This window comes from Musa acuminata, chromosome BXJ2-7 (genome assembly GCF_036884655.1).
Source record: "Musa acuminata AAA Group cultivar baxijiao chromosome BXJ2-7, Cavendish_Baxijiao_AAA, whole genome shotgun sequence".
Taxonomy (NCBI): Eukaryota; Viridiplantae; Streptophyta; class Magnoliopsida; order Zingiberales; family Musaceae; genus Musa; species Musa acuminata.
Window position 1 is genome coordinate 12105001 of NC_088344.1, and position 18656 is coordinate 12123656.

At 40.8% G+C, this 18656-nt stretch overlaps 1 protein-coding gene across 1 annotated transcript; it reads left to right on the forward strand.

The window, feature by feature from the left end:
• The first annotated feature begins 11856 nt into the window (after positions 1–11856).
• Positions 11857–12303, forward strand: LOC103991913 (RING-H2 finger protein ATL60-like). Its single transcript, XM_009411453.2, has one exon. It carries the CDS (start codon positions 11857–11859, stop codon positions 12301–12303), a length of 447 nt encoding a protein of 148 aa, XP_009409728.2.
• The last annotated feature ends 6353 nt before the right edge of the window (positions 12304–18656 follow it).

The window sequence follows — 18656 nt, forward strand, 5'->3', positions numbered from 1 at the left end:
CAGCGAGCGAAGCGTGAGGCAACACCGTCCCTGCTATACGAAAGCCCCATCCAGCCCTGTGCCACCCGGGGGGTTCCAGGGTGCTGAGATGGCTGACGTTTTGCTCCGTTCACGACGGTCGCCACGCCACGCAAGAACAGCCCAAAAACAGGCCAAAACGGCCCAAAAACGAGCCAAAACTAGCCATTTTTGGCTGCGCGAGCGAGCGGCGAGCGGCGGACAGCGAGCGAAGCGAGAGGCAGCACCGTCCCTGCTATACGAAAGCCCCATCCAGCCCAGTGCCACCCGGGGGGTTCCAGGGTGCTAAGATGGCTGACATTTTGCTCCGCTCACGACGGTCACCGCGCAACGCAAGAACAGGCCAAAACGGCCCAAAAACGGGCCAAAACTGGCCATTTTTGGCTGCACGAGCGAGCGGCGAGCGGCGGAAAGCGAGCGAAGCGAGAGGCAGCACCGTCCCCGCTATACGAATGCCCATCCAGCCCTATGCCACCCGGGGGGTTCCAGGGTGCTGAGATGGCTAACATTTTGCTCCGCTCATGACGGTCGCCGAGCCACGCAAGAACAGGCCAAAAACAGGCCAAAATGGCCCAAAAACGGGCCAAAACTGGCCATTTTTGGCTGCGCGAGCGAGCGGCGAGCGACGGACAGCGAGAGAAGCGAGAAGCAGCACCGTCCCTACTATACGAAAGCCCCATCTAGTCGTGTGCCACCCGAGGGGTTCCAGGGTGCTGAGATGGCTGACATTTTGCTCCGCTCACGACGGTCACCGCGCAACGCAAGAACAGGCCAAAAATAGGCCAAAACGGCCCAAAAACGGGCCAAAACTGGCCATTTTTGGCTGCGTGAGCGAGCGGCGAGCGGCGGACAACGAGCGAAGCGAGAGGCAGCACCGTCCCTGCTATACGAAAGCCCCATCTAGTCGTGTGCCACTCGGGGGGGTTCCAGGGTGCTGAGATGGCTGACATTTTGCTCCGCTCACGACGGTCACCGCGCAACGCAAGAACAGGCAAAAAACAGGCCAAAACGGCCCAAAAACGGGCCAAAACTGGCCATTTTTGGCTGCGCGAGCGAGCGGCGAGCGGCGGACAACGAGCGAAGCGAGAGGCAGCACCGTCCCAGCTATACGAAATCCCCATCCAGCCCTGTGCCACCCGGGGGGTTCCAGGGTGCTGAGATGGCTGACATTTTGCTCCGCTCACGACGGTCGCCGCGCCACGTAAGAACAGGCCAAAAACTGGCCAAAACAGCCCAAAAACGGGCCAAAACTGGCCATTTTTGGCTGCGCGAGCGAGCGGCGAGCGGCGGACAGCGAGCGAAGCGAGAGGCAGCACCGTCCCAACTATACGAAAGCCCCATCCAGCCCTGTGCCACCCGGGGGGTTCCAGGGTGCTGAGATGGCTGACATTTTGCTACGCTCACGACGGTCGCCGCGCCACACAAGAACAGGCCAAAAATTGGCAAAAACAGCCCAAAAACAGGCCAAAACTGGCCATTTTTGGCTGCGCGAGCGAGCGGCGAGCGGCGGACAATGAGCGAAGCGAGAGGCAACACCGTCCCTGCTATACGAAAGCCTCATCCAGCCCTGTGCCACCCGGGGGGTTCCAGGGTGCTGAGATGGCTGACATTTTGCTCCGCTCACGACGGTCGCCACGCCACGCAAGAACAGGCCAAAAACTGGCCAAAACAGCCCAAAAACGGGCCAAATCTGGCCATTTTTTGCTGCGCGAGCGAGCAATGAGCGGCGGACAACGAGCGAAGCGAGAGGCAGCACCGTCCCTGCTATACGAAAGCCCCATCCAGCCTTGTGCCACCCGGGGGGTTCCAGGGTGCTAAGATGGCTGACATTTTGCTCCGCTCACGACGGTCACCGCGCAACACAAGAACAGGCCAAAAACAGGCCAAAACGGCCCAAAAATGGGCCAAAACGGCCCAAAAATGGGCCAAAACTGGCCATTTTCGGCTGCGTGAGCGAGCGGCGAGCGGCGGACAGCGAGCGAAGCGAGAGGCAGCACCGTCCCTGCTATACGAAAGCCCCATCCAGCCCTGTGCCACCCGGGGGGTTCAGGGTGCTGAGATGGCTGACATTTTGATCCGCCCACGACGGTCACCGCGCCACGCAAGAACAGGCCAAACACTGGCCAAAACAGCCCAAAAACGAGCCCAAACTGGCCATTTTTGGCTGCTCGAGCGAGCGGCGAGCGGTGGACAGCGAGCGAAGCGAGAGGCAGCACCGTCCCTGCTATACGAAAGTCCCAACCAGCCCTGTGCCACCCGGGGGGTTCCAGCGTGCTGAGATGGCTGACATTTTTCTCCGCTCACGACGGTCACCGCGCAATGCAAGAACAGGCCAAAACAACCAAAAAACGGGCCAAAACTGGTCATTTTTGGCTGCGCGAGCGAGCGGCGAGCGACAGACAGCGAGCAAAGCGAGAGGCAGCACCGTCCCTGCTATACGAAAGCCCCATCCAGCCCTGTGCCACCCGGGGGGTTCCAGGGTGCTGAGATGGCTGACATTTTGCTCCGCTCACGACAGTCGCCGCGCCATGCAAGAACAGGCCAAAAACTAGCCAAAACAGCCCAAAAACGGGCCAAAACTGGCCATTTTTGGCTATGCGAGCGAGCGTCGAGCGGCGGACAACGAGCGAAGCGAGAGGCAGCACCGTCCCTGCTATACGAAAGCCCCATCCAGCTCTATGCCACCCGGGGGGTTCCAGGGTGCTGAGATGGCTGACATTTTGCTCCGCTCTTGACGGTCACCGCGCAACGCAAGAACAGGCCAAAACATCCAAAAAACGGGCCAACACTGACCATTTTTGGCTGCGCGAGCGAGCGGCGAGCGGCGGACAGCGAGCGAAGCGAGAGGCAGCACCGTCCTTGCTATACGAAAGCCCCATCCAGCCCTGTGCCACCTGGGGGGTTCCAGGGTGCTGAGATGGCTGACATTTTGCTCCGCTCACGACGGTCGCCGCGCCACGCAAGAACAGGCCAAAAACTGGCCAAAACAACCCAAAAATGGGCCAAAACAAGCCATTTTTGGCTGCGCGAGCGAGCGGCGAGCGGCGGACAGCGAGCGAAGCAAGAGGCAGCACCGTCCCTGCTATACGAAAGCCCCATCCAGCCCTGTGCCACCCGGGGGGTTCCAGGGTGCTGAGATGGTTGACATTTTGCTCCGCTCACGACGGTCGCCGCGCAACGCAAGAACAGGCCAAAAACAGGCCAAAACAGCCCAAAAACGAGCCAAAACTGGCCATTTTTGCCTGCGCGAGCGACGGCGAGCGACGGACAGCGAGCGAAGAGAGAGACAGCACCGTCCCTGCTATACGAAAGCCCCATCCAGCCCTGTTCCACCCTGGGGGTTCCAGGGTGCTGAGATGGCTGACATTTTGCTCCGCTCACGACGATCGCCGCGCCACGCAAGAACAGGCCAAAAACTGGCCAAAACAGCCCAAAAACGGGCCAAAATTGGCCATTTTTGGCTGTGCGAGCGAGCGGCGAGCGACGGAGAACGAGCGAAGCGAGAGGCAGCACCGTCCCTGCTATACGAAAGCCCCATCCAGCCCTGTGCCACCCGGGGGGTTCCAGGGTGCTGAGATGGCTAACATTTTGCTCCGCTCACGACGGTCACCGCGCAACGCAAGAACAGGCCAAAACGGCCCAAAAACGGGCCAAAACTGGCCATTTTTGGCTGCGCGAGAGAGCGGCGAGCGGCGGACAGCAAGCGAAGCGAGAGGTAGCACCGTCCCTGCTATACGAAAGCCCCATCCAGCCATGTGCCACCCGGGGGGTTCCAGGGTGCTGAGATGGCTGACATTTTGCTCCGCTCACGACGGTCGCCGCGCCACGCAAGAATAGCCCAAAAACTGGCCAAAACAGCCCAAAAAACGGGCCAAAACTGGCCATTTTTGGCTGCGCGAGCGAGCGACGAGCGGCGGACAATGAGCGAAGCGAGAGGCAGCACCGTCCCTGCTATACGAAAGTCCCATCCAGCCCTGTGCCACCCGGGGGGTTCCAGGGTGCTGAGATGGCTGACATTTTGCTCCGCTCACGACGGTCGCCGCGCAACGCAAGAACAGGCCAAAAACAGGCCAAAACAACCCAAAAAGGGGCCAAAACTGGCCATTTTTGGCTACGCGAGCGAGCGGCGAGTGACGGACAGCGAACGAAGCGAGAGGCAGCACCGTCCCTGCTATACGAAAGCCCCATCCAGCCCTGTGCCACCTGGGGGGTTTCGCGGTGCTGAGATGGCTGACATTTTGCTCTGCTCACGACGGTCACCGCGCCACGCAAGAATAAGCCAAAAACTGGCCAAAACAGCCCAAAAACGGGCCAAAACTGGCCATTTTTGGCTGCGCGAGCGAGCGGCGGACAGCAAGCGAAGCGAGAGGCAGCACCGTCCCTGCTATACGAAAGCCCCATCCAGCCCTGTGCCACCCGGGGGGTTCCAGGGTGCTGAGATGGCTGACATTTTGCGTCGCTCACGATGGTCGCTGCGCCACGCAAGAACAGGCCAAAACAGCCCAAAAACGAGCCAAAACTGGCCATTTTTGGCTGCGCGAGCGAGCGGCGAGCGGCGGACAGCGAGCGAAGCAAGAGGCAGCACCATCCCTGCTATACGAAAGCCCCATCCAACTTGTGCGACCCGGGGGGTTCCAGGGTGTTGAGATGGCTGACATTTTGCTCCGCTCACGACCGTCGCCGCGCAACGCAAGAATAGTCCAAAATAGGCCAAAACAGCCGAAAAACGGGTCAAAACTGGGCATTTTTGGCTGCGCGAGCGAGCGACGAGCGGCGGACAGTGAGCGAAGCGAGAGGCAGCACCGTCCCTGCTATACGAAAGCCTCATCCAGCCCTTTGCCACCCGGGGGGTTCCAGGGTTCTGAGATGGCTGACATTTTGCTCCGCTCACGACCTTCGCCTCGCAACACAAGAACAGGCCAAAACAACCCAAAAACGGGCCAAAACTGGCCATTTTTGGCTGCGCGAGCGAGCGGCGAGCGGCGGACAGCGAGCGAAGCGAGAGGCAGCACCGTCCCTACTATACGAAAGCCCCATCCAGCCCTGTGCCACCCGGGGGGTTCCAGGGTGCTGAGATGGCTGACGTTTTGCTCCGCTCACGACGGTCGCTGCGCCACGCAAGAACAGGCCAAAACGGCCCAAAAACGGGCCAAAACTGGCCATTTTTTGCTGCGCGAGCGAGCGGCAAGTGGCGGACAGCGAGCGAAGCGAGAGGCAGCTCCGTCCCTGCTATACGAAAGCCCCATCTAGCCCTGTGCCACCCGGGGGTTTCTAGGGTGCTGAGATGGCTGACATTTTGCTCCGCTCACGACCGTCGCCGCGCAACGCAAGAACAGGCCAAAAACAAGCCAAAAACGGGCCAAAATTGGCCATTTTTTGCTAAACAATACCTACGGAGCCGATGGGAGGGAATTGTGGCAGCAAGGATTGCCCGTAGCTCCTGCGACGCATTCATATGGGCGGTCGAAGCCTTTCTTTGCTTCACGAAGATATCAACTATGAATTTTAAATTTATTGTTAAAATTTTGATGATGTTACTAATTATTATTGACATAACAGTTTATTACTAAAGTTTCATCACTTTTTTATCACTAAGATTTTTACACATCTACCTCACCAGGTCTTTATTCTCATCTTAATGATAAAGTTCAAACAGGTTGACCATAAACACAATTGATCATTTGACTAATAATTTAGTGCACAAAGTATCTTCTTCGTCACTAATGACGGATCAGTTCCAATCGGCATCGACAAAGGCATGAAGATGAAGTGGAGAGTGTTTACAAAGAAAGAGACCATGATTGAGGGTCCTCTTAAGATATCGTATGACTCATTTGACCACAGACTAGTGCATGGTAGATGGCCTCTACATGAACTGTGATAATTTGTTGACTATAAAGGAGATATCTGGACGGGTGAGAGCTAAGTACTGTAAGGAGCCAACGACTTATCGGTATTGAGTGGGCTCCGCATTAGGACTTCCATTAGAAAATTTGAGAGAGCCACTAGTAGAGAGATGAGTTGTAACTGCATTTGCGTCCTGCATGTTTGTTTTTTATAATAAATCTTGAATGTACTTTCTTTGTGAGAGAAAGAGACCGGAAGATATGAATATAGCTTCGACGCCCAGAAAGTAGTTCAAGGGTCCTAGATCTTTAAGCGAGAATCAATCTGCCAACTGTTTAATGAATGCTTGGATTACTACGGGATTGTTGCCTGTGATAATGATGACATCCACATATACCAGAATATATATTGTGTCACCATGATGTTGTCATAGAAATAATGAGGCATCAAATTTAGAGTTGAGAAAGCCAACGAAAGTTAGAAAATAGCTAAGTTCTGTGTACCAAACTCTTGGAGCCTGACGAAGTCCATAAATAGCTTTTCACAATTTGCAAACATGCCTTGGATACTGAGGATGAGTGAAACTAGGAGGTTGTTGCATAAAAATAGCTTCAATTAGAGTCCCTTGTAAAAAGGCATTATTAACATCCAATTATCGTAATTGCCAACCTTAGTGGTGGCCAAACTCAGGATATGTCGGATTATAGTCGGCTTAACAATGAGACTAAATATCTCATTGAAATCAACTCCATGTCTTCGATGAAACCCTTTGGCGATGAGGCGTGCCTTATATCGGGCAACAGAGCCATCTGGGTTATGTTTAATTCGAAAGACCCACTTACACCCGATGATGTTTTGTGTATGATGAGAGGGTACTAGATCCCATGTTGAATTATGGATGAGGGCATTATATTCCTCGCACATGGCAGTACGCCAATGCAGAGATTTTTGGGCTTAAGTGAAGGTGGTGGGTTCAACGGTGGTGGATGGGGAATCCATGATAGCATGGAGGTCAAGGACTTGACGTGGTTTAAAAATATCACTCTTAAAGCGTGTGGTTATAGGATGGTTAGAGACTACGGGATCATGAGATTGTATTGTTAGAATAAGTGGTTGAGAGTCATTGACATAAACTAGGTCAGGTGGAGGTACGTTAGTGTCACTTGACCGAGAAGGAGGTAAAGATAAGAGTTGTGTTTTTGAACTAATTGTCCCAACATTTGGAGAAGAAAGAAGTTGAGTAGGAATGGAGGGAATAGGCAATTGCTGAACTGGAGGAGTAATATAGTATGGATCATGAGGGGAGAAACTGGATGATGTCATGGGAGGCGCTAGAGCCGACAATCCAATTGGGCTAGCTAATCATCGGAGTAGTTAGAAGATTTGCCTGAGGCCAATGTGACTGAGTAGGGAGGCGGGGTCGAGACCAACAAACTTTAGCGGAGTGTTTGACTTTATCACACAACTAGCAAACAACCCATTTTTGGTGGCTTGGTGGGGTAGAATGCCAAGACAAATGATTATTGGAGTTGCCACTTTGCGAGAAGTTATGATTAGGAGGACAAGGGGGGTTTCGCATGGAATCCATTGGATCAAGATGTGTATTGGCTAAACCTTTGGAGATGTTTGGAGGGTATCGAGTGCCCTTCCTTTTAGACTTATGATTGAATTGAGCTGTGATAGTCGGGCTGGGCAGCTTGTCCTCACGCTTCAAATACGTCTCATAATCAATCAACTTGTCATAGAGTTCTTAATGATACTAGCGTGTCGCGTGCCTGAATTGTAGTTGTCAACTCCTTGTAATTGTCTCCGAGACCATTAAGAGTATGGATGATGATCTCTTCATCATATATGGAATGACCTATCAAAGCCAAATCATTGATGATAACTTTGATATTTTGTAGATAATCAGTAATAGTACTTCCCTCTTGTTTTGTCACCATAAGCTTGGACATAAGGCTGAGCTTGCGAGTACGCGAATGATTCGCCAAGGTAGTTTGTAGTTTAGACCATGCTTTGGTAGCAGTCTCACATGAGGATATCAATGGAGTGACGGATCCAGCAACTGAGGTTTAAATAGCTTGGAGGATGAGATGATCTTGACTTAGTCACAATTTATGAGCCGGATTTGGTATTGGACTAGGTTCTCTAGGGATGTTAATCATGGCTAGCGAACAACTGGAGGAGCCATCAACGTAGCCGAGCAATTTGTATCTAAATAAGATATTAGAAAATTGAGCTTGTCAGGATGCATAGTTGTCACCCTTTGATAACTTGAAAGGGATTAGCGTGGCAGCATTGATGGAGATAAGCCCTATAGGAGAAATACTATGAGTTCCTATAGAAATAGTAACTGGAATATTAGAAGAAGATAAGGAAGACATCCCAGACATTTTTATCATTTTTTTTGTTTTTTTGTGTTGTTTTTTATATTTTTTTGTGTTTATTTATTTTTTTTATTTTTTTTGTTTTTACTGAAGGGTGATCTTTACACAAAAGGAGGGAGGAAGGAGGCTTGTGAGAAGAGCAAGAGCATATCATTGCTGTTGCTGCGGTTGTTGTTGCTACTGCGATAACTACTCCTGCTACGGTTGTTGCTACTATGGCTACTGCTGCGGTGGCTGCGGCTGTTGCGGTTGCTGTGAGAGGAAGCTGCAGCAATGCTACAGCGATGCTAGAGGAGGAGAAATATGTAACGATTAGGTGGAGAAATCTACAGCGATTAGGTGCAACGATTAGGTGGAGAAATCTACAACGAGGTGGAGAAATCGCAGTCGACGAAGAGGGCCCAATCGTGGTAACTAGCGAGGTAAGGGGAGCCCACAACTGTCACCCACTAGTTCTTTCCATTGGGTGACCAAGGAGACGCTCGACACGGTGGTAGGCCACATGGTAGTGCCTGGCCGTCGCCTAGTACTCACTGGGCCAACATCAGGTTTTGCCACTCGTCTGAGCGGGTGGTGCTCGGGAAGCCGACGAAGGTGCCGCAACCGGTGAAGAAGAACTCAGTGCTCTCGGTGGGGCCATGTTTGCATTAGTAGAGACTAGTCGAGCAGAGATTATACTGACGAACGGGGAAGTGGTTCGACGGGGAAGCAAGTCCGGTGGGGAAACTAGTTCACTTCATAAGTGCATTTCTACTGGAGGCACTACAACGATGTCGTGGACGTAGTTTGCATTGATGTAGTCGATGATGGCCTTAGAGATATCATTATCTTCCTAAAGACTGTAGCTCTGATACCATATTAAAAGATAATAGAAGATACATATTATGAAAAAAGTTGTATTGTATTAAAGCTGTTCTCTTCCTATTTATACAGGTTAAAAGGAAGAATTTTCTTTCACAGAATATAGAGATTTTCTCAAACAATTAAAAAAATCTTATTTGCTATATCTTCGTCGTTCCTAGTGAGTTCCTCCCACATTTTATAACCATTATTAATTGGCTTGTGAAGAGTCCCCAAGGAGAACGGCCTCCAACAATTTTGAAAAGCATCATCAGTTTCCACTTAATCTGTATTTTATCTACTCTTAGATGGCTATCATCTAGCATCTTTAGGGGCGCACAAGCAAACTCGAGCATAGATAACCCTCCATCATTCTGCTTGGAGTAAATTTGATCAACATGCATTTGTGCAACAAAGAGTATCCACTTGGCAGGCTGTATATGGAGTTCTTTGTGGGCACAACTTTAAACTCTTGCCTTTTTTCAGTGGTTGGTACCCCTCGATCACCCCTCGTCGTTCGATTCTCTTTTCACGATCAATGGGGCTCTCATCACAGGGTAACTGCACATTGAATTTAATGGGAGTCATTTCCTCATTATAAGTAAAGGTATAAATTTAGCATTGTTCCATAGAATATTTTTCTGTTGCAGTCTCCTGTGAATACACCCCCATATAAGGTAGCTATAACTCTCTCGTAGCTTCCTTGTGTTATTCTTAAACTTTAATCTCATAAACCTCTCCTGGAAGGGTCTTTGATGTCTAATACTCCTATAAGAATCATTATAACATTAGTATTATGATTTTGAGTTATATCAAATAGATATAAAAATAATTTTCTGAAAATCTAGATAAGATAATTTATATGGATTAACCTAAACAATTCATAGAAAGAAATATAAATTTTGGCACGTAAATTTAAAAAAATTATTTATGACCATAATAGGTTTCTAGATAACTTATCTTATTCATATAGAGATATTTAAGGATATATCTCAATAATCATTAAAATAATCTAAGAAAGAATTTATTAATTAATTCTTAGAAAAATTTAGTATACACCTTTGTTCAATAAATGACAAAAGTAAAGAATTTTAGTTAGAGCAAGTGTTTTTAAAATAACTTGGAAAAGAATCAAATGAAAGAAAAATATTTTTTATGTATATATATTGAAAGTCTATTATATGCTCAATTCTATATTAAATTAAATATTAATTTTATAGTTAAAATATTGAGTATATATTAGAGTTACCTAGGAATGAAATACTGGTAAGTTGCTAATAAGATGTCTGGAAGGGACGAATGGTTATATGCTCATATATATTAAATTTAGTCTGGAATGATTATATTTTTAGATTCTGATTATAAATTATCTCGATAATAGAAAATACATTTTATATTTTATATTTATATTAGTTGGATGGTAATTTATAGAAAAATATAAAGCAATGTATTATTGTATTATCAAAAATCTTATTTTGTGACATACGAGGCCACTAATCAAGTTTTATAATTGTAAAAGTTCATCTCTTGGTGTGGTCAAATTCAATTGCCAAGTGATTGAAAATACCTTATGACATATCATAATAGTTTTCTTTCCTAAAAATAGCTAGTCCTATGCATTATGGTATAAAGTACTTGATGGTTAGAAAAATAGTTTAAAAATAATTAATATTAATTAAGAATTTGAGTTTCACTATATTAATTACTGATTTATTCACTAAGGTCTTATAACTTAAAGTGTTTGATTATTATAATTAATTTTATGAGTAATCTATAAAAGATATGATATTACATATTTGAGTAGATAATATATTGATTTTTTTATTATGTAATTAAAATTATTTATTTCTATTATCTTGTTCATATTTATATATATACATATTATAGTTAAATTTGATAATAGAATTAGCTTGACAAGATAAATTACATAGGTCGTTTTAGACTATAGTAGAAAGGATTAATAGTGTTATGGTATACAGAGGGAAGTATGACATCGATGGTATACAACCATTATGACTCGCATTAATAATCAAACTTAATATGGTATTATTATATATGTTAGACTTATTGGTCTATTTTATAAAATTCACATGCACATGTAAAATATTTTTTCAAAATTTTAGAATCTAATTAAGTAAAATTATTTTTAAATAACCTTTTATTTTATTTATTTAGATTTTATATTTTTTTATATTTTACCAATTAATGGGTAAAGTGAGAAAATATTATATTTTATAGTCTTATCTAATTAGGTAATATATATCAAAGATCTAATTGAATTCTGATTAATCAATAGAAAGGAAGTCAAATAAGATTCCTTAAGAGACGACCTTGGTGGGATGAACATTTTTAATTATTTATCCTATACCCTTTGCTCTCATCTATAAATAAACAGAATCTTCTAATGACTCAAAATGTGATATTATGTTATATTATACATTTAGAGAAGACTCTCATCTCCTCTTACTCTCTATTTTATCACTTATATTAGTCCTATGAAGGATAGAAAAAAAGAAGAAGACGAGTCTAATTCTCGTTCTACATCGTTGTAACTTTCAAATTCAACGACGGTGTACTTACTAATCAAATAAAGGTTTTTTTAATAGTATCAAAAGGTACGTAATTTTGATCTTGATATATTGTTATTTAATTTTAATTTTTTTAAATTTTTTATATAATAAAATCATAATTATAATTTTTATATTTACAAGAATATCTACATTCGATAAATAGATGAGAGGTGATCCACGGTGAAAATGGTGAGATGAGGATAAGCAGTGAGATTGTGGTGGCAGCTATCATCTTCTTCTTTATGATGGTCGTACTGGCCTTCAATTTATACTTGTACGCCAAGTGGCACTTGCGCTCCGCCCTCCGTGCCCACTCTCGTCCACGCTTTGACTTCACCGCCATCGACATTGATCCCCTCCCTGTCCCTGATCATGGCCTTGAAGCTGCCGTGCTTCAATCGCTACGTGTCACCGTTTACCGAGCGACAGACTTCAAGGAGGGGATCGAGTGCGCCATTTGCCTCTCCCAGTTGACCGACGGCGAGGTGGCTCGGCTGCTCCCTAAGTGCGGCCATGGGTTCCATCTCGATTGCATCGACATGTGGTTTTGCTCTCACTCCACTTGCCCCCTCTGTCGAAGACCGGTCGGCACCAACCCGAATGTCCAACCCATGTCGGGGTTACCGACCATTCATGCTTAGATGAATGTAGGGATCTTTTGCAATTGCAGCAATAGAGATGAATGTAGGGATTTTTTGCAATTGCAATTGTAGCAATAGGACTAATATCACTTATATTAGTCCTATGATTGAGATACTAAGGCGGGTACTCGAGGGGTTCCCATTGATGTGTAGGCTAGCAACAGAAGAGGCGACATCACCTGTTCCGAAGAGGTTTAGGTTGCTGATGAGGCTGTGGAGCCATGGAAGGTGGGCTGCCAATCTGTCTCATAGCCCTAGGGAAGGAGGCAATGGGGGAACGATCGAGTGGGAAGCACTAATGCATCAACGTTTCGAACTATATAAACTTGATTTCTTTATTCAATTGAGGTGGTGAAGAATTATTCACCAATTAGTGGCTAAGATTCATTCTCATATGTCAATCCAAATGCATGCTCTGTTTGTAGTTGATATGTACATCAAAAACACAACTAAAGATCAATTGTGAAGTCTCTTGTATTTTGCTAAAGTAAACAATGGAAGGTGTCAACTAGTTTAGTTGATAAAGATTAATTTGATAATTTATTATAAGATTGATCTTATGTTTAAATCTTGTCTTCGTTACTTACTTTTTTATAGAAAAAATAAAAATAGATGAACATAAACATAATCGAGCATAGCAAATACGATCCTAGGTGACAAATGGGATGGGTTGAACCACTTAGGTTTGACATAACCACCCACAAAGTTTATGAGATTACTGTCACCACTGTGGCAGGTGAAATAAGACAAAAAATAATCTTAGTCTAGATTAATCTGATTAAAATAAAAATTTATTATTTTAGATTATAAAATATACTTAGTAATATAATAACTATGGATTATTAACCCTCCTCAAGCCTAATCCTCTTACTAAGCAATAAGATGTATCCATTAGAAATATTTATCTTTAACCCCTTACACGTAAAGTCAAAGTCTTGAATTTATCCCTTTATAAATAAAGGGTATACTATTTGGAATTTAAGAAATCATAAGTTTTTATATTTGGAGTATGAAAAATAAGTTAGGAATCTCAATATTAAATTTTGCACTCCCATTAATCCATTATTTTTTAAGAATATTATATTATCAAATTCAAGTATTATGATTATGGTAATAAAATTTATATCCCTTTAAATTTTTTAGATAAATAATAAAATACTTTTAAAAAATAGCTATTGAATTTAATTTCTTTCAATGTAATTTAAAGATCCTTATCTTTATAGGAAAATCCTAAATACATAAATGTCTTAAGTTTGATTTTTTATTAGTCTGTGACTCAAAAGGAGTCCATGAAATTGACTTAGTAGAAATTTTATTCAAGATACACATAATTATCCTTAGAGCTTCTCTTTATATTAATTTGGGTGTAAAAGAATAACTCATCATGCTTTTGATCATATCTATAAGAGTATGATTTTGTTTTTTAACAATCTTATTCTACTTTGACACATCTAGTAAAATATACTAAGCATAAATATCTTGCTTTTTTAAGAATCTAACAAAAGACTTAGGATTCTGATTTGACTCATTATATCTATCATGAAATTTATCATCGGATCCGATAATTTTAATCTTTTTATCTAATTAACTCTCAACTTAATAAGTGTATATTTAAAGGTGTCAATAGCTTGAGATCATACATGAATTGGATATATATAATTATATTTCAATAAGTTACCTATAAAGATAATGAAATAACTCCCTCCATTAAAATCGAAAACATAGAGTGACCTAGATGTAAGCATATATAATCTCAATCAGTTTCTAAAACTATGTTTCATTTAAATATTTGATTATAGAATCAGTGTAAACTTAAGCTTTATATTAATTTTATACAAACCATAATATATAGTTTAATAGTTAACTTTTATTAAACCATAAATATATTGAGCTTACAACCACTAAAATAAATATAATATCCTAATAATTTTAGATAAAGAAATCAAATTTTTAGAATTATAGGAACATGTATCGTAAGGTGTATCAAATAAACTATCTTTAGGCATGGGTGATAAATATCCGTTATTATCGGTTTTGCTTTGAGATGATTTCTTATAACGATGAATATTTCATACTATTTGATTTTCATATTAAAATAAATCTCTATTATTAGTAATATAAGTTGAAGTATCATAATCAATCCAACAAGTATTAAGAAATGGACTTCTATAATTTTTTATTTGAAATATACAAATGTCATACTTATACCATTTTTTTTCAAACCAAAACTTTATAGTTATTTTTTACTTGACCTTTCTTGCCACATAAGTAGAATTTTACTATTAAGATTTTTTGAGTTTATATAATATTTATAAACTTAGGTTATTCATTATTAAATTTTCTTTTATTGTTACCTACTTCTATCCAGAATATTATAAGTCTTTCCTACTTTAATCTTAATTTCTCCTAAATACATATACTACTCAAGCTCATTTAAGTTTCACTTGTTTTTAATTTTATTATAATAAATTTTAATTGAGTCAACTAAAAAAATATAATTAAAAATAAATTATATGAGAAAGGACTCAACTATATTCATGTCTAATATTCTTGAGTTTGCAGCTTTGTTAACCATATTGATGATATAATTTTGAAATCTTGAATACCAATTTTTTCATTAAGATATCAACTAATGATTTATTAGTAAATTTAAATCGACCCTTAAATATTCCAATACATTAATTGACCATAATAAAGTCTAAATATTACTAGCAATTATTTATTTTTTAGATTTTTTAATCATTTATCTCAATTATTTGTTCTATAGAACTTTTAGTAGTTACGTTTATGATCTTTTCAACTCATCCAATTAAGATCTTACACACCTAGTATAAATTACATATGCTTAAGCCATTTCGAATCAATTAATCTGGAAGTTATATGGACACATGAAAGAATGTACTAATGTAAAATTAATGCTTTTAGTTTTTAAAATATGATAAATTATTGATATTATTTATAGTTTCCCTTTTGAGTGAAATATTAACATATCTAGTTTACTCAAAATTATTTGTGGAAGACTAATACGTAGAATAGTATTGATATATTTGGGTATACAACCCTAAACTAAAAGGATATTCAAAATAGTATTATTTTATCTTATTACATTATTATTAGATTCTCCTATCGGATTATCTAAATTTTCTAATTATTTATGTCATTATAAATATTATTTTATTAATATCATTTAGGATTAATTATTTAATATAATTTTATAAGTTATTAATCTAGGTCATTTTAACAACTATAGAACTAATATAATAATTTAAAATATTTTATAAATAATAAAATATTTATTATAATTTATATCCTACAAGCCTATTATCTTAGGTCACTTTAGTAGCTACTAGTTAGATAAAACCTAGAGATATAAGTTACAAATAATATTCACTAAATTTTTTAATCTAATTTATTTAGAAATAGATCAATAATAGTAAAATAATAATCATTATAATTAGTAAATATTAATTAGCATAAAAGGAATCATATAATGATTATAATCAAGATAAAACATAAATCATATATTTTATGTGAAAAATAAATATCATTTCATAATTTTCTTTCATGCTCATATATTTAATAATAACATAAATATCTAAAATAATAATTAAAATTTATAAATAACATAAGTAGTTAAATTTAATAATAATAATAAATTATATCACATGAATAAAAATAAAATATTTATATTTTATTTTATTCAATTTTGACAAATATTTATCAGGTTTTATGATATAATATATTATTATCAAATTATGGCTATTAAAATAATATTATCAAATCAAAAAGGTAAAATTATAAACAGAGAATAACAACCATAATTAATCAATTTCATGAAGGTAAAACAATAATTTTGTGCTAATGACATAAGTAAAAAATAATTAATTTTTGAAGAGTAAAATTGATAAATAAAAAAATGAATTAAAGGATACAGATTTAAATTATTTGATTTTTGAAAGATAAAACTTCAAAAAAATGCAAAGCAACTTACAGCGATCTCATGCATGCGAACCTTTCGAAGAGAAGAAGCGGCATATCTATCCCAGTGATCTCTCACATCCATTTATATAGCTTATCGTTCTACTTCATCGTCCCCCCTCTTTGACACTTACTGCAAGCTGTTGCTATTTGATATCGATTCATCAGCCTTTTATGGTCATCACCATCATTACAGAGACAGTAAATAGGAAGAGAATAAGCTTACACCCATGAAAGGAATCATTGGACAGAGCCGGTCACCAAGAGAGATGATCCAGGAAGAGCAGCAAGTCAACTTGATGAATTCAATGGGAAGAAATAGTTTTTGTGGTACCTCATTTTGACAATGTTATTGATGTTCTTTTTTTTACCTTTTTGCTGTTTGTCTTCTCGCCTGTCCTTTTTCACTATCTACTTTTCACTGTAGTAATTAATCTGATATCCATCCTTTAGAGTATATATTTGCTCTGCTGCTGCTTAATTGATGACGTATCGCATCTTATGAATCAATCCTTCATAATAGATCAATCCTTCCATCGCTTCAGTATTCTCCAAATCAAATATGATATGATAAATCTTTCATATCTTGGACCGAACACTATATCAGTGTGACATTTAAGTTCAAATGGACAATATGATCACGAGGAAGAAGAAGAGAGAAATAAAACGACAAGCCAAAGAAGAGAATTATTAGGCGAAACTTGGACTTGACCTTCACAAGTGGAAGCCTTTTTAGGGATCAACTCAGGGCCATCAACTTGGTTGATAGCAGTCCGCTCGCCATCACCAAACCGAGCTGCCGGCGTCTTCTTCACACCCACAACGAGACCCAAGAAGGATGTCGTCATCAGCATAAGATGCGAGGAGGAACTTACTGATCCGACGGTCCGGATCGCGTGAGTGCGTTGTTCGGGTCAATGTTTTTGGGTGCCCAAGGCATTAACTCGACCATGACCAAGCCGTGGCACCTATTGGATCTGCTTTGGGTCCGACCAAAACAAACTCACGACCGCTCCCCGCCTTCGCAGTAGACCTCAACGTTGAATTCTCTCTCTCAGTTTGCTCTTCTTCCTCCGTCTTGCACTCATCCCCACCTTGAGTTGACTGTTATGCCTCCTCGCTAAGCCGCCGCTTCCCACACGTCTAAAACTCCTTTCTCCTAAACAATTATATATACGTCATCTCGTGAGAATATAATTATTAGATGTTATAATTCTATCTAATAACTAAAATATACTATAGATCTAATTAAATTTTAATTATAGTTATCATCAATAAAAAAATAATCCACTTATGATAAGATTTCTTATGAGATAGGTTGAGGAGAGACTCTCCAATTACTTGTTTTATATGCTCTACTCTCTCACCTATTAGTAGACATTATCTCTTAAGGAGTTAATACGTGATGTGACTTTATGTTATACGTTCAGAGATTATAGATCTTTTATTATATCTCTTTACATCGCTCATAATAGTTCTCTGAATGATAAAAAGAGATGAAAAAATAAGTTTAATTCTTCTTACATATCTATATTACTGTAGCTTTCGGATCTGTTATTGCTTATAAATCATATAAAGGTTTTTTGAATAACATTGAAAGGTACGTAATCCTGATTTTGATCTATCATTATTTGATTTTGATCCATGTGTTCTGATTTTTTCACATAACAAAAGTATGATTATATTTTTATACTTATATTTGATATCAAAACCATGTTTTGAAGTCATCTTAGATCATAAATGTATATTTGATCTATTTTGCATTTAGACTTATTTGTTAGTACCCGTTGCTTGCGAAAAAGTATTATTCGATTTTGATTGTACGATTCTTAAACAATCCGTTTGTGTTATCGATTTACTTTCCTATCTCATCCATCTTTTTCAATCTCTAAATATATTCTTTAGTGCTCCTCGTTTGCTTGCGGACATTGTAATGTGATGGAACTAAGATATGTTGCTCGTATTTGTTCAATGGGTTACTATCGGTAGCAACATTTTGAGGGTGGCATCCTCCGTTGGTCACCAACCTAGTAGTAGGCAAAGTTGTAGGTAATGACTATGCCAATGACAATCGTTGTTGCATCGCTTCTATTTGTGTGTAGTAGCCTAGGTGTTGCGTCACTATAGTTTGTATCCAACAACCCCTTCTAGGCATTATTGTGACCTATCGTGGTTGTCGATGCTGCACACATAGTAACACTGATAATGGTAGAACCAACATGGGTGGGTCGCATCGAGGGGTTTCTTTGTGTTGTCGCTAAAGGACAAGTATCATGAGTGATGATAATGGTTGATAACAAACAATGATAATGGTTGATAACAAACAATGATAATGGAAGTGCTACGACGGCTATGTACACAATAATCATAGCTTT